The 15,301-nt window shown below is 43.1% G+C and overlaps 1 protein-coding gene across 3 annotated transcripts in view; it reads right to left on the bottom strand.

Moving 5' to 3' along the window:
- The window catches only part of arfgef1 (ADP-ribosylation factor guanine nucleotide-exchange factor 1 (brefeldin A-inhibited)), a 52,793-nt gene that overhangs the window by 1,501 nt on the left and 35,991 nt on the right, over nucleotides 1-15,301 (bottom strand). For all 3 annotated transcript variants that reach the window (XM_007554485.2, XM_007554486.2, XM_016672677.1), the window contains 26 exons: nucleotides 15,130-15,238; nucleotides 12,326-12,527; nucleotides 12,120-12,231; nucleotides 10,190-10,395; nucleotides 9,957-10,041; nucleotides 9,663-9,828; nucleotides 9,425-9,576; nucleotides 9,218-9,346; nucleotides 8,221-8,379; nucleotides 7,675-7,819; nucleotides 7,486-7,576; nucleotides 7,347-7,387; nucleotides 7,044-7,213; nucleotides 6,248-6,399; nucleotides 5,389-5,561; nucleotides 4,518-4,678; nucleotides 4,285-4,415; nucleotides 3,961-4,090; nucleotides 3,701-3,836; nucleotides 3,382-3,520; nucleotides 2,772-2,844; nucleotides 2,485-2,647; nucleotides 2,248-2,387; nucleotides 1,985-2,156; nucleotides 1,762-1,900; nucleotides 273-390 (listed from right to left, as the gene is read on the bottom strand). In XM_007554485.2, coding sequence (XP_007554547.1) covers nucleotides 273-390; nucleotides 1,762-1,900; nucleotides 1,985-2,156; nucleotides 2,248-2,387; nucleotides 2,485-2,647; nucleotides 2,772-2,844; nucleotides 3,382-3,520; nucleotides 3,701-3,836; nucleotides 3,961-4,090; nucleotides 4,285-4,415; nucleotides 4,518-4,678; nucleotides 5,389-5,561; nucleotides 6,248-6,399; nucleotides 7,044-7,213; nucleotides 7,347-7,387; nucleotides 7,486-7,576; nucleotides 7,675-7,819; nucleotides 8,221-8,379; nucleotides 9,218-9,346; nucleotides 9,425-9,576; nucleotides 9,663-9,828; nucleotides 9,957-10,041; nucleotides 10,190-10,395; nucleotides 12,120-12,231; nucleotides 12,326-12,527; nucleotides 15,130-15,238 — 3,594 coding nt within the window. The remainder of the gene's footprint in view (nucleotides 1-272; nucleotides 391-1,761; nucleotides 1,901-1,984; nucleotides 2,157-2,247; nucleotides 2,388-2,484; nucleotides 2,648-2,771; nucleotides 2,845-3,381; nucleotides 3,521-3,700; nucleotides 3,837-3,960; nucleotides 4,091-4,284; nucleotides 4,416-4,517; nucleotides 4,679-5,388; nucleotides 5,562-6,247; nucleotides 6,400-7,043; nucleotides 7,214-7,346; nucleotides 7,388-7,485; nucleotides 7,577-7,674; nucleotides 7,820-8,220; nucleotides 8,380-9,217; nucleotides 9,347-9,424; nucleotides 9,577-9,662; nucleotides 9,829-9,956; nucleotides 10,042-10,189; nucleotides 10,396-12,119; nucleotides 12,232-12,325; nucleotides 12,528-15,129; nucleotides 15,239-15,301) is intronic.

The raw sequence follows: 15,301 nt of genomic DNA, 5'->3' as shown, positions 1-15,301 counted from the left end.
TAAACATAAAGAAGGAACGCTGGTGTGCAGGTTGTGTGTGTCGAGGTTCTTCTAGGCTACTTAGCTCAAAATATCCCAACATTGAATGGATCCATGCATGCAGGGGCTTTCTTTTGTGTTGATGTTTTACAATACAATCGAGTTTGTGGCTGACAAAAGGTAAAAGTTGAACTTTTTTTAACATTTTGAATGCGGTTGTTGATCTTGTTAATGCAACGTTATCATTAAAAGTCTCGCTTCATTTAAACCCGGGGCGTGTTTTGGTCTCCTACCCTTTCGTCGCTGATCTTCAGCACCTTGGTGAGGAAGAGCAGCAGCAGGTTGGTCCAGGCCTCTCTGTGGCTTTCCGAGGTCAGAGCCAGGAAGTACGCCACCGCCTCGCTGCAAACGCTGAGCGAAACGGAAACATTTCACAGACATCAACACAACAGGGAACTAGTAGGATGATGATGATGACGATAAAGGCTCTTCATTGAAGCTGCTCACTGAGTCGTCTATTAAACCTTGAGGAGAACCTGGACTTTCTCCTGCTCCAGTTTCCATCAGGTGACTGAATCTCCACATCCTCCTCCAGCTCTGCACCCCGAACTGATCCAACTCACACACTCAGCCACCCTATCTGGTATCATCTTCGTCTCTCTCAAAGTTAATCAGTGAAGTGGGAGAGATAAGCCAGTGTTCTGCTTTGGATCACCATCAATATCGGCATCAAAACAGGAGGATGAGTCAGAACAGAAAGACGAACAGGATGAAGGCTCTGAGTGGCGCTGATGCAATCACAGAAGTGCTGATCACAAGCAGCATTCTGGTTCCTCTGGATCTATAAAGCTTTTCTTTATGGGAACAGTGAAGCAGAGCTCCTGCTGGCTGTTTTTTTTTTTTTTTACACTTTTCTACCTAATCCGGAGTAGCAGGCAACATCAAACACACATTTTAACCAGCAGGACAGATTTCACCTCACACAGCAGAGCAGAAAAACACCAGGGATTGAAAGAACGACCTCAGATTTTACAACATTGCAACTAAAATGTGACTTAAAAACACTGGAGCTGGAACTTATTTTACAAAAGTGACAAACCAACTAGAAAAAATTCAAAGAAGCTTTTTTTAAGAGGAGCTAAAACACAAGTAAATAAAATGATAATTTTTCATATAATGGAGGAGAAGCGTCCTGTTGTCCTCAAATGAGCAGCACTGGGGCTGCAGCTGTTAATTATTTAGTTATTCTGACAATTAATTGAAAAATCAGATTTAAAAAATGTCTCATTCTGCATCTTTACCATTTAACCACTTGAGCTTATTTTATACAACTTTAGAAACACACACTTGCTCATTTGTGCAAAGGATGCAGGAATATACTTTGAGATTTATAATGTGTGAAGCTCAAGCCTTTCTGATCAACGTAGCGACATTATGAATGGCTGCTAATTAAATAGTTAAAGGTGTGTAATAGGAGCTGGTTTTTCTTTTTTAAACAAGGTGAAGCTAAAGCAAAGTTACTAGATGAGTTGTGTGGAGCATATTTACAGACAAAGGAGGTTTGGTTATTTTAAATGCAAAATGTGTATTTTTTGTTTGTACAGGTTTGGCTCAGTTGTTGTCGCATGTTGCTCTTACAGCAAATGGCCTTTTTTGACTCCAAGCTGTAGTAAACGATTAATCAATTTCTAAATTAGTTGATGATTATTTTAACATTATGATGAATCCTTTCCATGCTAAACCGAGTGTGGTAAATGCTCAGCAGATGAAGGCGTCCCTCACTTGAGCAGCCGCCTCTGGACCTCCTCCCAGGCGTCCTGTCGGCTCTCGTCCGTGTACATGCGGAACAGGATGCGCAGCCCACACGCCAGGCTGCTGGTCTCCTGCTTCAACAGGTTGGGCTTCGACTTGCCTTTGAAACCTCCAAAAACGCACACAGGAAAAACCCGTTAAGAGATCCGCAGTGCCGGCCTCGAGTCCCCCGACGCAGCCTCCGTTCTCCTACCTGCTTTCCACAGCAGCGTTCTCTGCTCGTTGTTGGAGTTGAAAGCCTTGGCGAAGCGATGCGACTCCAGCAGGCAGTCCAGCAGCTTGAAGAGCTGCTCCGAGGTCAGATAGCGGAACATCCCCTGGTCCTGCGTCTCCACTTGGACGTCCGCGGCACACCCGGCGTCCCGCTTCAAATTAAATAAAGGTTTATAGAGCTACTCGCTAATATTTCCACCATGGCTGTAGCTCGTCGTCGTGCGGGTCACTCAAACTTTATACCTGAGCAGCTGCAAAGTTTTCCGCGTCCTCCTTCTTACTGGTGGCGGGGAAAAACACGATGTTATCGATGGTCTGGATCAGCTCCAGCTGCACGACGCACTTTATGAGCAGGGCGGAGAACAAGCGCTGCTCCTGGATCTCTGCAGGACGCAACAGGAAACGTTCGTCAGGAAACAAATTGATGGGAAGGGAAACGCAGAGAGAGGGATTAGTATTCGTGGAAAATGGCCGACTCACTCGTTGAGGTCCTGCTTCTCGAGCCGTCCTCGAAGACGCCCGACGCCGAGCTGTGCTGACTCTGCCGGCGGCTCTCCATGGCGGTGGCCCTGTCGCCGCTGCTGATGGAGTGCTGGTCGTCAGAGCGGGACTGAATGTCCACAGACTTCTGGGATATGGAGTCCTGAAATCAAAGCAGATTTTAGCTACCGCTATCCAACAAATATAAATAAGCCTAAAATAGGAGGAGGATCAGAAAAGAACGACATCTGCATGTCCTGGATAAACCGTACAAAAGATTTCCTCACCAGCTGTTTGTCAGTCAGGCTGTGTGTTGCGAAGTGCTCTCCTTCTGCTCCTGCCGGTCGCCACGTCAACAACCTTTGAAACCAGAGAAAATTGATAGAAGAAATCACATCAGTTTTTTTGGTGAAAATGTCAAAACTGTCGATAGGAAAAAAACAAGGTTAAAACCGCTTTTGTTACAAAAAATACGGATTTAGCTTTTGGTGTATTTTTGGTGCATTTGCAAGCAGAATATCTCAGCACCTATTATGTTATGTACTGTACATCAGAATAGCCTGTTTCTTCTAAGGTGATAAAAAAAGGAAGTAAAAACGACAGGAAGAAAAAACAAACAAAAAAGAAAAAGAAAAAACCAAATACAGAAAATAAAAGAAAAGAAAATCCAAAAAGAAAGAAATTTAGATACTACATTTTCTTCTTCCGTACTTATCCAGACCTGGGAAATCATGAAAAAGTTATTCTATTATACTAAACACCACTAGTTTTTAGCACTGAGCTTGATTTTGTTCTACAAACTAATTTTCAAGCATCAAACTGCCCGTTTGAGCAGCTTCAGTTCAAATCCGGGTCCCACAGAGTTTTCCTGCTGAGGAGGACGGCGCGTCGGCTTACGCGTGGGGGATGGTGGTCTTGAAGATGTCCAGCATGCAGTTGCACGTCTTGTCCCAGGTCTCGGCGGAGAACTTCTCCCCGTTGAGGATGACCACGTTCTCTAGGCAGTTGGTGCCCGAACGGGCCAGCTGCTCGTTGTCTGCAGGCGAAGAGGCAGAGACGCAGGAAGCGGATTTTATTATTGTTTAGTTTATGATAATCACGATGTGGACTAATTTTGTTTGGAGTACAGGTTCATAAAATAAACAGTTTGAACATTTCCGTAAAAATCATCCGTTTTTGTTTTAATCTGGTGAAAACGCGAACGCAGCCTGCTCACCTTGCTGCACACACCAGTAGAGCTGAGCCAGGATGTCATCCAACAGGAGGCCGTTGAGGGACTCAAAGTATTGGGTGAAAACGTCACAGATGGCGTAAAGTGCATGGTTGCATGTAGTGGTCATCCACTCTGCTTTCTGAAGGTTTTCACAACAAAAGCCTCGTCAGTGAGCGTGCTTCATACACACACACACACACACACACACACACACGCACAAACTAAAACAAAGAAGCTTCGGGAAGAAAAGACTCGCCCGTTACCTCGGTCTGCTGCTCCGGTAGCTTCATGTTGTCGAAGATCCTGAAGACGATTCTGAACAGGTCCTGCCACCAGTGTTTCTCGAAGGTATGCCCATAGGTCTTCATCACTTCGAACATCACCGTGAGGCCCCTGCAAGAAGCAACGCAAACACACTCGTTAAACAACGCAGGTCTAAAAACACATACGCAAGTTCTTTCTCTTGTTTTACATCAATTACAAACAGTTTTGCATTTAAAATAGCAACAGCTTTGTGGTTGTAATGTGACAAAATGTGGAAAAGTCAAAGCGACGAGGCCTGCGATCGGAGGGTTAATCCCGCCTACCTGGTCCTGACATCCAGTTTGCACCTGTTGATGATGCAGGAGAGCTCAAACAGGATGGGGAACCAGCCTCTCACCCACACCCGGTCCTCGGGGGCTACATTCATGTCGTCACTGGTGTAGTCTTTGAAGGCCTGCCGGGGGGATGAGGGAAACGACGAGTTCAAAATGAATCCTCGTGTTTTTATTTTTATTTTTTACAGGTAGGATTCAGACTTCATCCGGCCGACGTTGACCTGCGGTCTCTCCGAGACGTATTTGGCGCAGTGGCGGATGAGGCGGATCGCTTCCATGCTGGTGTCTGGGAACGAGGCGTTGCAGGCGAACTCCGAGAGACACTTGACGGCGTCCTGGAAGGAGTCGATGGTGGCTGCAAAGTGCTTCTCGAATACATTCGCTGAGGGAGATGTAAACAGCGAGCACACGAGCGGAGGAGAAGAGAAGTCAATAAAAACAGACTTTGATTTAATGTGCAATCAGATCTTCTGACCAGCTGGCAGATTTGTTCGTAAGGTGCTAAAGGCTCGTCTCTGACGATGTGATTACGTATAAACTGAACTCTTTTGAAAGTATACATAATTTATTTTATGTAAATATTACAAACGTGCATAAAGGATTCAAGACCTGTTGTTATTTTTCATTAAATCAAACAGGAAATGTTTTTATTTCGGGTGTCTGTAGACAAAGCCTCTCCCATTGAGGGATTGAATATTCATAAAATTAACACGTTTAAAAATATATATAGATGTAATTATTTAAATATATCGTTAAATATCTGATTGAAATAATATTTGTTCATATACAAAAGAATATGAGGAAACATGAATTCTTTTGGACGTGAATAGAAGTAGTTACTTTGTTTCTACCTTTCTACTAAAGTTGCTCCAACATCAGCTAATGCTGCTACAGTCAAAACTAATTGGTTCCAAGATGACTTCCTGTTCAATTTAACCAATCAAATACACACAGCAGCTACAAAATAAGTTGATCCTGAAATGGATATAAGCATCTTTAACATATGATGTCATAAAGCTTGAGTTGCCATTTCTGCCGCATGGCTGAAGGGACGACATGAAACGAGTTTGGACACAGGAGTGTTGGACTCACTGACGATGTGGCCGGTGGTCTGGAAGGCCAGCTCCACGATGCTCTCGTCCTGGTCGGACGCCGCCAGGTGGAACACCGAGAAGATGTTCTTCCAGCCTGAACGGATGTTGGCAGCCTGGGAGTTCACCATCTGAGCTATGCAGCGCACCACCATGTCTCTGATGGTGGGAGACCTGCAAGGTCAGATAGAGAGGGGGGGAAAAATGGCATGTGAATGTGTCAAATCAACTGAAATGATGATAATTTGTCTGTTTATTCATGCAGATTAGCTGAAAAAGCACTTGATAAAATCCCCAGGCTCATTTTAAGGTAAAGTGGTTATTACAGCTTGAGCTCAGCTGGTTTGTTGCAGCAACTGTTGCCATAGTGACAAGCAATTGTAGCTGCTCAGAGAGCATGAATGGGAGGAAATCTCTGCCTCTTCTAACCATCTCTATCTCTCTCACACACACGACTCTAATGGACTCCACGCTCTGCCCGGTTTACATGGCCGCCAGCCGTCTCCTCCCCGCTGCCCTCTGTGAGCGGATTCTTGTTTAAACTCCTGGTTCTTGTCAGAAATGTGTTGCAGTGAAACAGGCTTTAGCTTGTCACATGCTGCATGCACGCTGCTTCAAAATCACCAGCTAAATAAATCTGTCTGGTTTGTACTTAAAAACCATCTCAAACCAAACAGAAAGGGGGGGAAAAAAAGAGCCTTTCATGAATTCAGTGGAGAAGTAATACAAGAAGACTGAAATGGGTCAGCTGAAATGTTGACAGGAGTCAGAGTGAAAAAAAACAACAAAACAAATCCACTCATAGCTTCAGGGAGGAAAAGACAGGAAGAGGCTCAGAGCCGGTGGCTCTGGGTTCGTACCTGTTCTTCTTCATGATGTGCTCGAACGGCCTCAGAAAGTCCTTCTGGAAGCGGAAGTTAGCCAGCTCCCCTTTCTCCAGGAACTTCATGGACAGCTGCCTGAGAGAATCGACGGCAAAAATCGCTACATCTTCGTTGGGATTGCAGCCAACCTGCAGCAGAGAAAAACAACATTTCTCGAATTCGGCATTTTCTGTTTGATGAACCATCAGAGCAAACTGGGGGAAAGAAGAGAAGCTGTTCAACATAAAATATTTAGAACAGAAGATGATTATTTAAAAGAAAGAGCAACTGAATCAGGCAAAATAAAAGCGTCTAAATTGGGTGAGCAGATAAAATAAAATGTTTATCGCTATTTCAATAGGAAAAAATAAATATATTTATGTTCTTTAATCTTAAATCAAACAACCAAAGCAGGTATATATACCTGTATATAGAAATTTGAGTTTAAGGCATTGGATACGTCTACTTTATTCGCTGAAAAAAAATCCAATCAAATCTACACTTTATGTTTTAGAAAATAATACATTTTAAAAATTGATGACAAAATAGATTAAAAAACAAAAATTGTGATGGTTATTTTTCTACAGAAGCACTTTACTGCCAGAGCTTGGCAATAAATTCAGGAGCAGTATCTTGTTTAAACAAAAAAAAATCTTTCCTTTTAGTAATATTTATCTCATTAAAACCAAAAACACCTCTTGGGAAACCAACACAAGAACAAAAGGAAGGAAACAAGGAGAGATGGAGGAATAGAAAGAGAACCTGACGGGGTCGCTCCGTTTCGCACACCCACCTTATTGAAGTGGTCTCCGATCACCTCCCAGATCCTGGACCACTGCAGCCTGATGCGGCCCATGTTGTAGTAGGAGATCTCCACGATCTTTTGCAGGCTGAACATGCGTGGATGTGTGGGCGAGGCCAGCTCATCCATGGACACAGCACACAGCCAGCGCACGAAATCCACTGACAGACACAAATCACCCCAGTGAGGGGGAAAAAAAAAAAAGAGTGATTTGAACAGGAAGACGAGTTGCACTGACACAGGAAATGCAGGAAATGCAGCAGTCCTTGACGCACAGAGAACGGCTTGACTCACCTATTGCGTTACCGTCCAGTCTGGTGGAGCCTGTGAAGATCCTGAAAACATTGGAGAATAAAATGTGAAGCGGTGTGTCTACGTAAGTGCACAGGAGGAGACCTGGAGGTAAATGAGTGCAGAAATGACAGATCCACACCTGTCCACAGCCACTACCACGCTCTGGGAGCTCGTCTCTCCAATGGACTCCTGAATGCTGGCGATCTGCTTACGGTCCACTGTTCCCCCGACTACAGAGAGAACCACATGGGAGTAGTTCTGCTGTCAGATCTTTAGTAGTAGTAGTAGTGGTATTCTGTTTGCGACGGACTGAAACGTTTCTACTGACCGAGACCCAGGTACTCGTCGTTGTTCTGCTCCTTGGTGCTGGTGATGAAGCCCTCCTTCCCCCGCACCGTCCCTGAGATGTAGCGCGCCTTCACCCCCGTGCCAATCAGCTGAGCCAGCTCCAGCTGACTGATGCACTTCATGATCTGAGAAGGAGGGGGAAAAAAATGGTCATGAAATCCCCAAGGAAGGAAAAAACCAACTACTGCGCACTGCTAGACCAATCACACCTCTTACAGACACAAACGCCAATGTATTTTATTGGATAGAACAACACAAAGTATTGGATAATTGCAAAGTGTATTAAAGGTTCAGAATGGTCACCTTCACTGCACGTTCTCCCTTCTCTCTCTCTTTACCCATTTCCTGTCTAAATACAGCAAATAAATGCCACTAGTGCCAAAAAGAAAAAAATCCTAAAAAACAGACTATGATGCTAATTTTTGCAATTATGACTCATGTTATGTTTGATGACTGATCAATAAAAAACATGTATGAATAGACGATGGTGGAACGTAGCCTGCTGGACGGTTCTGAAAGCTCTCACCTCATGCCAGGAGTTGCCCAGGTAGTTGCCGTCCGTGTGTGCCACGGTGATCAGGGTCTTGATGGTGTCGATGTTCTTCTGCTTCATTTCTGCGATGCCGGAGCTGGCCGTCAGCAGGGTGAACCTGGCCAGAGCCTGAACGTAAGCGTCCCTCTCCAGCTGTTCAGAAACAAAAATGACGTTTTTTGTGACAATTTTTGTGCGTTCTGGTCGTTTAAATACAAGACGTTTACCTAAAATTCCAGAGAGCCATCAAACTAAACAAGATCTTTAATATTTTATATAGAACACATTTAATACTGAGACCAATTATTTTGATGATCACAGCTAGCAACTAAAAGAACAACCAAAATCCAGTTTTTCAGCAAACAATGCATTACATAACGCCAATGAAAATAATATAGAAATGTTATGCAGATAATCAGAAGGTCATTGCTAAATAACAAAGCTGGCAGAAAATTGAGCGAAAAGAAAAAAAATGCAAGACAAAGAGCAAAAAAGTTACAATTACAAGTTTTATTCTGGAAACTAAAAGCATCAATATAAATAGAAATAAGAATTGAAATATATATTAGTGTTATAAACTGATGTATGACTGTTTTGGATTTGAATTCCTGAAATAAATAAAAACTTTTTGTAATGATTCATTATGATGAATCTTAATTCTGGATTAAAGAGAGCTTTGATGCGATTATAAGCCGTGAAATTATTCCGATTAAATTTGTTTGTGTGCGTTTTGACATTAAAGCAAAAATAAATACATAAATTAATTAATTTGACAAAACCTTAAAACTTGCTATCTAGCAAATGGAAGATGAAGGTTATAATATAATGAAACTCAAAATATAAAAAAAGGTAACTTTTATTAAAAACAAAAAGGTTAGAAACTCAAAGATGTTTCCAAACCCAATTTATGCAGATTTGAAATGTGATCAGATCCAGTTCTATAAATATTCTGCGTGAGAAGCCTGTGTTGCAGTGATCCAGGGTGCCGTACCTGTATGGAAAAGATGCACGCTATCCTGATGGCGCAGCGAATTCCTTCGAGACACAGCGAGGCCACTTCAGTGTCGTCACAGTCCTGCAGGCCGACGCTGAAGGCAGCCAGGAAGGGCGTCCACGCCAGCTGAGAAGCGTCACACACAGATGAGGCTTTAGCCGTCTGTACCCCCCCACGGGGTGCGTGGAATCTCAGGTGAAATACCTTGAACATGGGCCGGACGTGCTCCAGATGCGTGGCGCTGGTGAACGGGGCCTGGACGTGGCTGACGGCCTCCATCAGAGCTTTGGCCGTCTTGGCCATCTGCTCCATTTCCACGTTGTAGAGCAGACGCCTCTGCTTCTCGCTGGCCACGCCTGTCAATCCAGATTCAGACATCAATTCCACCCAGATCAGCGGCGAATAGCGCGTCGATCGTCGTCGATACAACGGGCAGACTCACTTTGCTTGTTGGACTTCATGGTGAGCTCTTTCGTTTCCTTCATGGCGATCTTCTTCCCTGCGATCTCATCGTATATGGCTGAGAGATACTCCTCAGGCAGGTCCTTGCTGTCATTGATGCCGCGGTTCATCTTGATGTACTGCTCTTTTGTCATTTTATTCTTCACCTTTGCAGATTACAGCAATAAAATAAAGTCAAGACTGGCTTTTGCTCGGCACGCTTCACTGATATTTAAAGGGACATTTCTTGTCTAAACACCAAAACCCCGCAGCTTCCTTGAAGTGGACGTCTTACCTGCGGGCTGTGGAGGTCTGTTGTTAACATGATGATCGAGTAGGCGAGAACATATGCCGTGTCTGCACTGGCAAAGAGAGTTTGTCTGGAGCAATAAAAACAAAACGAGAACAACGGGTGAGCAGGATAAACGACCCGCAAAAACTAACCACATCCTTGATCTCCTCTGGTTTCCTTTCTGTTTTGTAAAAAAAAATAAAATAAAATAAATAAAATAAGCAAATTAAACTCACCCCTGATTGCATTCCAGGTATCTTGCTGCAAATTTCTCCATGAGCCGGTCGATCTTCTGGGCCTCGCCGGGGAGCCGGAAGCCCTCCAGGAACATCCTTAGAGCGGAAACAAAGTCTTTGCCCTGGAAGTCCATTTGATCCACGTAGGCGTACATGACCTCTTTATTGAAACGGTCGTTATCGCCGAGGAATTCACCCACCTGAGTCTGAACAGAGCAACGACACAGAGGTCAGGCTGCACTTCGCATTACTGATCTATACGCCTGCACGTTTACACACAGTGCTCAGGTCTGTGACCCTGCAGAGTGAAACACAAGCTGGCTTAATGATTAGCAAAGAGTAACAAATCAGGGCGGATTGTTTTTATCTGATGCTGTAATTAATGCAGTTATTAATGCTGCACTAATTTGCTCATCATGGTGCCAAACAATTAAAAAATTAGTTCAATTACAGTGATTATGTTATACATGTCACAATTTAATTACATCTATTTTAATCAAAGTTTATACATTAAATTTTTTTCTTAGGTTTTTTTAAGTGGAAATGGTAAATGGACTGAACTTATATAGTGCTTTATCTGATCATTTTTGACCACTCAAAGTGCTTTACACTACCAAGTTGCCTATGCAGCTTGGTAGGCAATTTGGTGTTGGGTGGCTTGCCCAGGGGCACATTGACATGTGGGAGGAGGAAGCTGGAATTGAACCTACAACCTTCTGATTGCAAGACGACTACTCTATCCATAGAGCCACAGTCGCCCCATTGTTTTACCTACTGTAGGCCGGATTTGATGTGAGCTTAATTGTGTTTTGTCTAGAGCAGTGGTTCTTAACCTGGGTTTGATCGAACCCCAGGGGTTCGATGAGTTGGTCTCAGTGAACTTGTGTCTTTAACTACTTCAGCAAAACTCACCGTTTTTACCAAATTCTGTAGCTTTCGGTGTACTTCTAAATCTGCTCCTTAGTCGCATCTTTTCAGGGTTGGTACTGCCTCTAGTGGCGTGGGGGTGGTAACACAACTAATATAATTACATTACTCATTCAGAATACCGCAAAGTCTTTATTATTTATAACAAATTTTTCATTCTCTTAAGAATGTAGAGCTAATTAAATGATCTAAACAAGACCTTAAAGTGGTTCCAGTTTCTCTCGATGGCCAACCTGTCGAAACTGTGGAAAATGTTAAATACCTTGGGTCGTTCCTGGACAGTCAGCTCAACTTTGCTGAAAACACTGACTATATTTTGAAGAACTGTTCTCAGAGACTCTCTACCTTTTAAGAAGACTTAGTGATCATGGGGTGACCCAGCTAGACTCTAGTTGGGGCACCCCTATGTCTTGAATTGGGGGGAGAATCATATTTTATTTATCACTACAGAAGGGTTCAGTGAATGCGCATAAGAAACTGGTGGGTTCGGCACCTCAAAAAAGGTTAAGAACCACTGATCTAGAATCAAGACAAAGGTAACTGGAAGACTCACAACATATTTTTATGTAATTTTAGGCAGAAACGAACAATATTCACCTGAAATGGCAATCAAGTATTTAAGTGATTACATTACCGTTACATCTTTCATTATTTATATAACTGTTGTTGAAATCTGCAGAGTACAAATTTAACTCAACATAAAATGATTATTTTATTCATGCATAAATATATACATTCATGTTATTTTATTTGAGTAACTTGTAAGTTTTTACTGTACAATAAAATTGTCCTTGCATTGTTATGATCATTAACAAGATGATAATATAGCATAATAAGAAAAAAACTGACTGTCTATGTCTCGGCGGTGATTTTGAGAAATGGCCTGATTAATAAACTATTTCTGCAACAAATTGTTTCATTTTGAAAATATTCTAGTGTCTACCTTTCTTTAGTTTCTACTTTTACCTAAAGCAAATTGTTTGTTTTTTTTGTTTTTTTTTACCGAGTCAAGCCTCTCCTCTTGGTGCAAGAACTGTGCAAGGTCCTCTGGGGTTGTACCCAGCATGCCTTGCTCTTGAAGGTACTGGATTCCTCTCTTTGGTTTCTTGTTGAACCTGAGGAAAACACAAACGCGTAAAGCCACACTTAGCTAAGGCTAACTCGTTCCACGTTCATCAGGATATAGAGCTGTAAATTCACTGGACTCACAGGTCAATCCCCTGTTCGATGATCTCCTTCTGCTGCTTGAGAACCTCAAACTGCTCTGGGTTGTCGGTGCCGGACATCTGTGTGCTGTAGCTACCGATGCCAGACGAGGCCGTGGAGTCCAGGGAGTTGATGCTGCCGTAGCGGTTTATGCTCTCTGTGGCCTTGGTCTCCGAGCTGTCCTGCTCTGAAGGTTTCTCCTGGCCTGAAGAGCAAAAATAAAAGGAAATAAAGTCAATGATTTAGAAAACAATAACTATTGTTTCGGGTAACACTTTATTTGAAGGGGTGTGCATAAGACTAACATGATAATAAACATGACATAACACCTGTCATGAACATAAAGTAGTCTTTATGAATGCTTATGACAGTTGTCAAGAAGTGTCATTTGGTAAATAATGACACTTTTAATGCAAAGCTGCTCTAAAAGTTGCATTAAAAGTCCATTAAAAGTGCCAAATTAGCATGATTTTGTGAATTATGATAATTTAATGCAGCATTTTGGGCTCTGGATGTTCTCTAAAACACTGCAGGCAGTGAAAAGGGGGAAGAAATGTGAGATGAAGGTCATGGTATTAATCCATGAGAGAGGAGCTCAAGGATACGCCGCCGCTGCTGCTGGAACAGGTTCACCCTGTAACCCAGGCTGGGTCCAACTGAGGCGTCCGATTACCCAACGGAAACTCTTTAAAACATTCAGGACGGCCTCGCAGACGCGTCGGCACGCCTCGATGTTCGCCACTCTTAAAAACACGGACAACACGGCAAAAGAAAAAGAGCATTGGGACGCCAGCCGTCTGTAGCAACCAGATGTGTTTTCTGTTACATATCTGAATCCTTTCAGAGCGTAAAACCATGCCGAATACAATCTGGTTTGGATGTTACTTCAGGTCTCGGCAGGTTAAGGCAGACCAAACATGGTTCTGGTTACTGCGTAACCTACACCGCTCAAGTTATGTAACAGAATCGGATGTAGGCTTGTATCAGGTTTCAGAGTTTAGCGTGGTTTTAAAGGAATTCTCGGTTTCAAACGATTACCTTCTCTTTTCCTCAGACTGTTCTGTTCTCATTTTCTACTGGAGGAAAACTCTCACAGATCCCTGTAACATACTAAAATAATCAAAAATAATCAATACCCCAACCCTAACCCTGTCTTTGGGTCTGTGTTGTGATGTTTGATAGCCGAGTTTATCCCAGGATAGACACACTCTGAGTTATTCTGGAGTGCTGAATGTCATATTAAAAGCTGCTGACAGACTTTCATACCGAGACAGTGGAAAACTACCTAAATCACAATCACAAAGGGTTTAAATCGGAGCTATATTTTTACACACATTCTACTAAAACACTCACTACTGTTCCAGTTTTTACCTGCTCTTGCTTCGAAGTTATTCAGAAAGATGAGAGTAAAGACAAGAAACCGTTACAAGCCAGGACCTGGCATGCTGCTATAACAGGATTCAGTCTAAAATGTAAAACTTTCTAACCTCCACCAAACTGCCAGCAGGGCAAATTCAGCATGCAGGATTTTAATGTGAGCTGCTGTTTGTATACTAATGAGCTGTCGTGGGTTTTTTGGCAGAGTAATATCCTTGACAGTCAACAAAGCTGCCTCTGCTGCTTGGCTCTGACAGCTTAGCCCCAGGCTGGCCTGTGGATACTCCCAGAGGCTTAAGGGATATCTTTTCAGTCCTTTCTCAGAGTTTCAGCTTCGTCTTAGTTCGGGTTCCTCCTTCAGCTAACGACAAATCCATCCTCTGTGCGCAAGACCCAGCGGCCCGCCTCGCAGAGAGGATATGCTCCACGTGTCACAGATTGGTGCTTCATTGCAGCTCGGTGAAAGGTATTGCTCTTTTTCAGGGTCTGAACCTCCTGGATTAGCCTCTATGTGCCGAAGCATTATCTCACCGCCTGCTGTGGCTGGAACTGAGCCGACGAGAGCTCGCTTTTCCTCTACTTTCCTTCCTTCCAGTGGTCAATCCTACAGCTGACTGCGGCCATGCTGAAGGGTACAAGCCTTATCTCAAACTCCAGTTAAGACTCTGAGGGGAACTGAGGCCGATTCAGATAGATTACGGCCAAAATCTGCTTTTAACCTTCCCTGTTTTTTACAGTCTACTGCAGGAAAGGAAGCAATATGGAGGGCTCTGCTCACCCTTACATTACAGTGAGAACTGTTCAAGCCTTCATTAAGGTTATAAACAATCAAACTGCGTCCGATTCAGAACCGAATTACGTACCAACTACATATTGCACAGTTACAAGTATCAGCTCGTTTTCCCCTCCACTGTAGCCAAACCTTTAAATCCTCAGGAATTAATAGATTTGCACATCCTTTCATGCATGTATACTGCCACAAAAATACTTAATCCCTTTCACTGTGCCGATAGCTGCAGGCACAGCACACACACATCAAGCTTCAGTCACTACAGCAGGTTCTCCTCACCAGGAGGGGTTTTGGTTCCAGTGTCTGCTAAAAGTATTAAAAGTATTATGGGAGCTGAAATGCTAGTAGCACTTTGGAGCTATTGTTGAAGCAAAGTGATGGTACACAGTTTGCAACACATTTGCAATACATTGTGCGCAGTTTTCTACAGCGAACTCAGTGTGTCTTATTTGAAAGACTGTAGATCTTTAACATAGATCACACTCCCATGTCTAGCCTGTCTAGCCTGTTAGAAACAGGATTTCTGACATCATTGCATCTGCAAGCTGATAATTAAAATGATGAAACCAAACAAAAAAAAGTCACAAAATTTCCTCGTGCTTTGGGTTTCACTGCAGCCAGTATCTCATAAATGACTCACCTAGGCTGGTCTGGGAATTGGGGTTGACGTACTGGTCTTTGCTCCATTCCACCATACATTTTAGGATGGACACTAGACATTCAAGGCCTTTCTTTCTCAGAGTCAGCTCCTGGACAAGAATATAAGACACATGAAATAATCAGTAAAACTTTTCGAGCTGTCTTAGTGGGAC

This window comes from Poecilia formosa, unplaced genomic scaffold, assembly GCF_000485575.1.
Source record: "Poecilia formosa unplaced genomic scaffold, Poecilia_formosa-5.1.2 Scaffold64, whole genome shotgun sequence".
Taxonomy (NCBI): domain Eukaryota; kingdom Metazoa; phylum Chordata; class Actinopteri; order Cyprinodontiformes; family Poeciliidae; genus Poecilia; species Poecilia formosa.
This window is presented reverse-complemented; position numbering and strand designations above follow the sequence as displayed.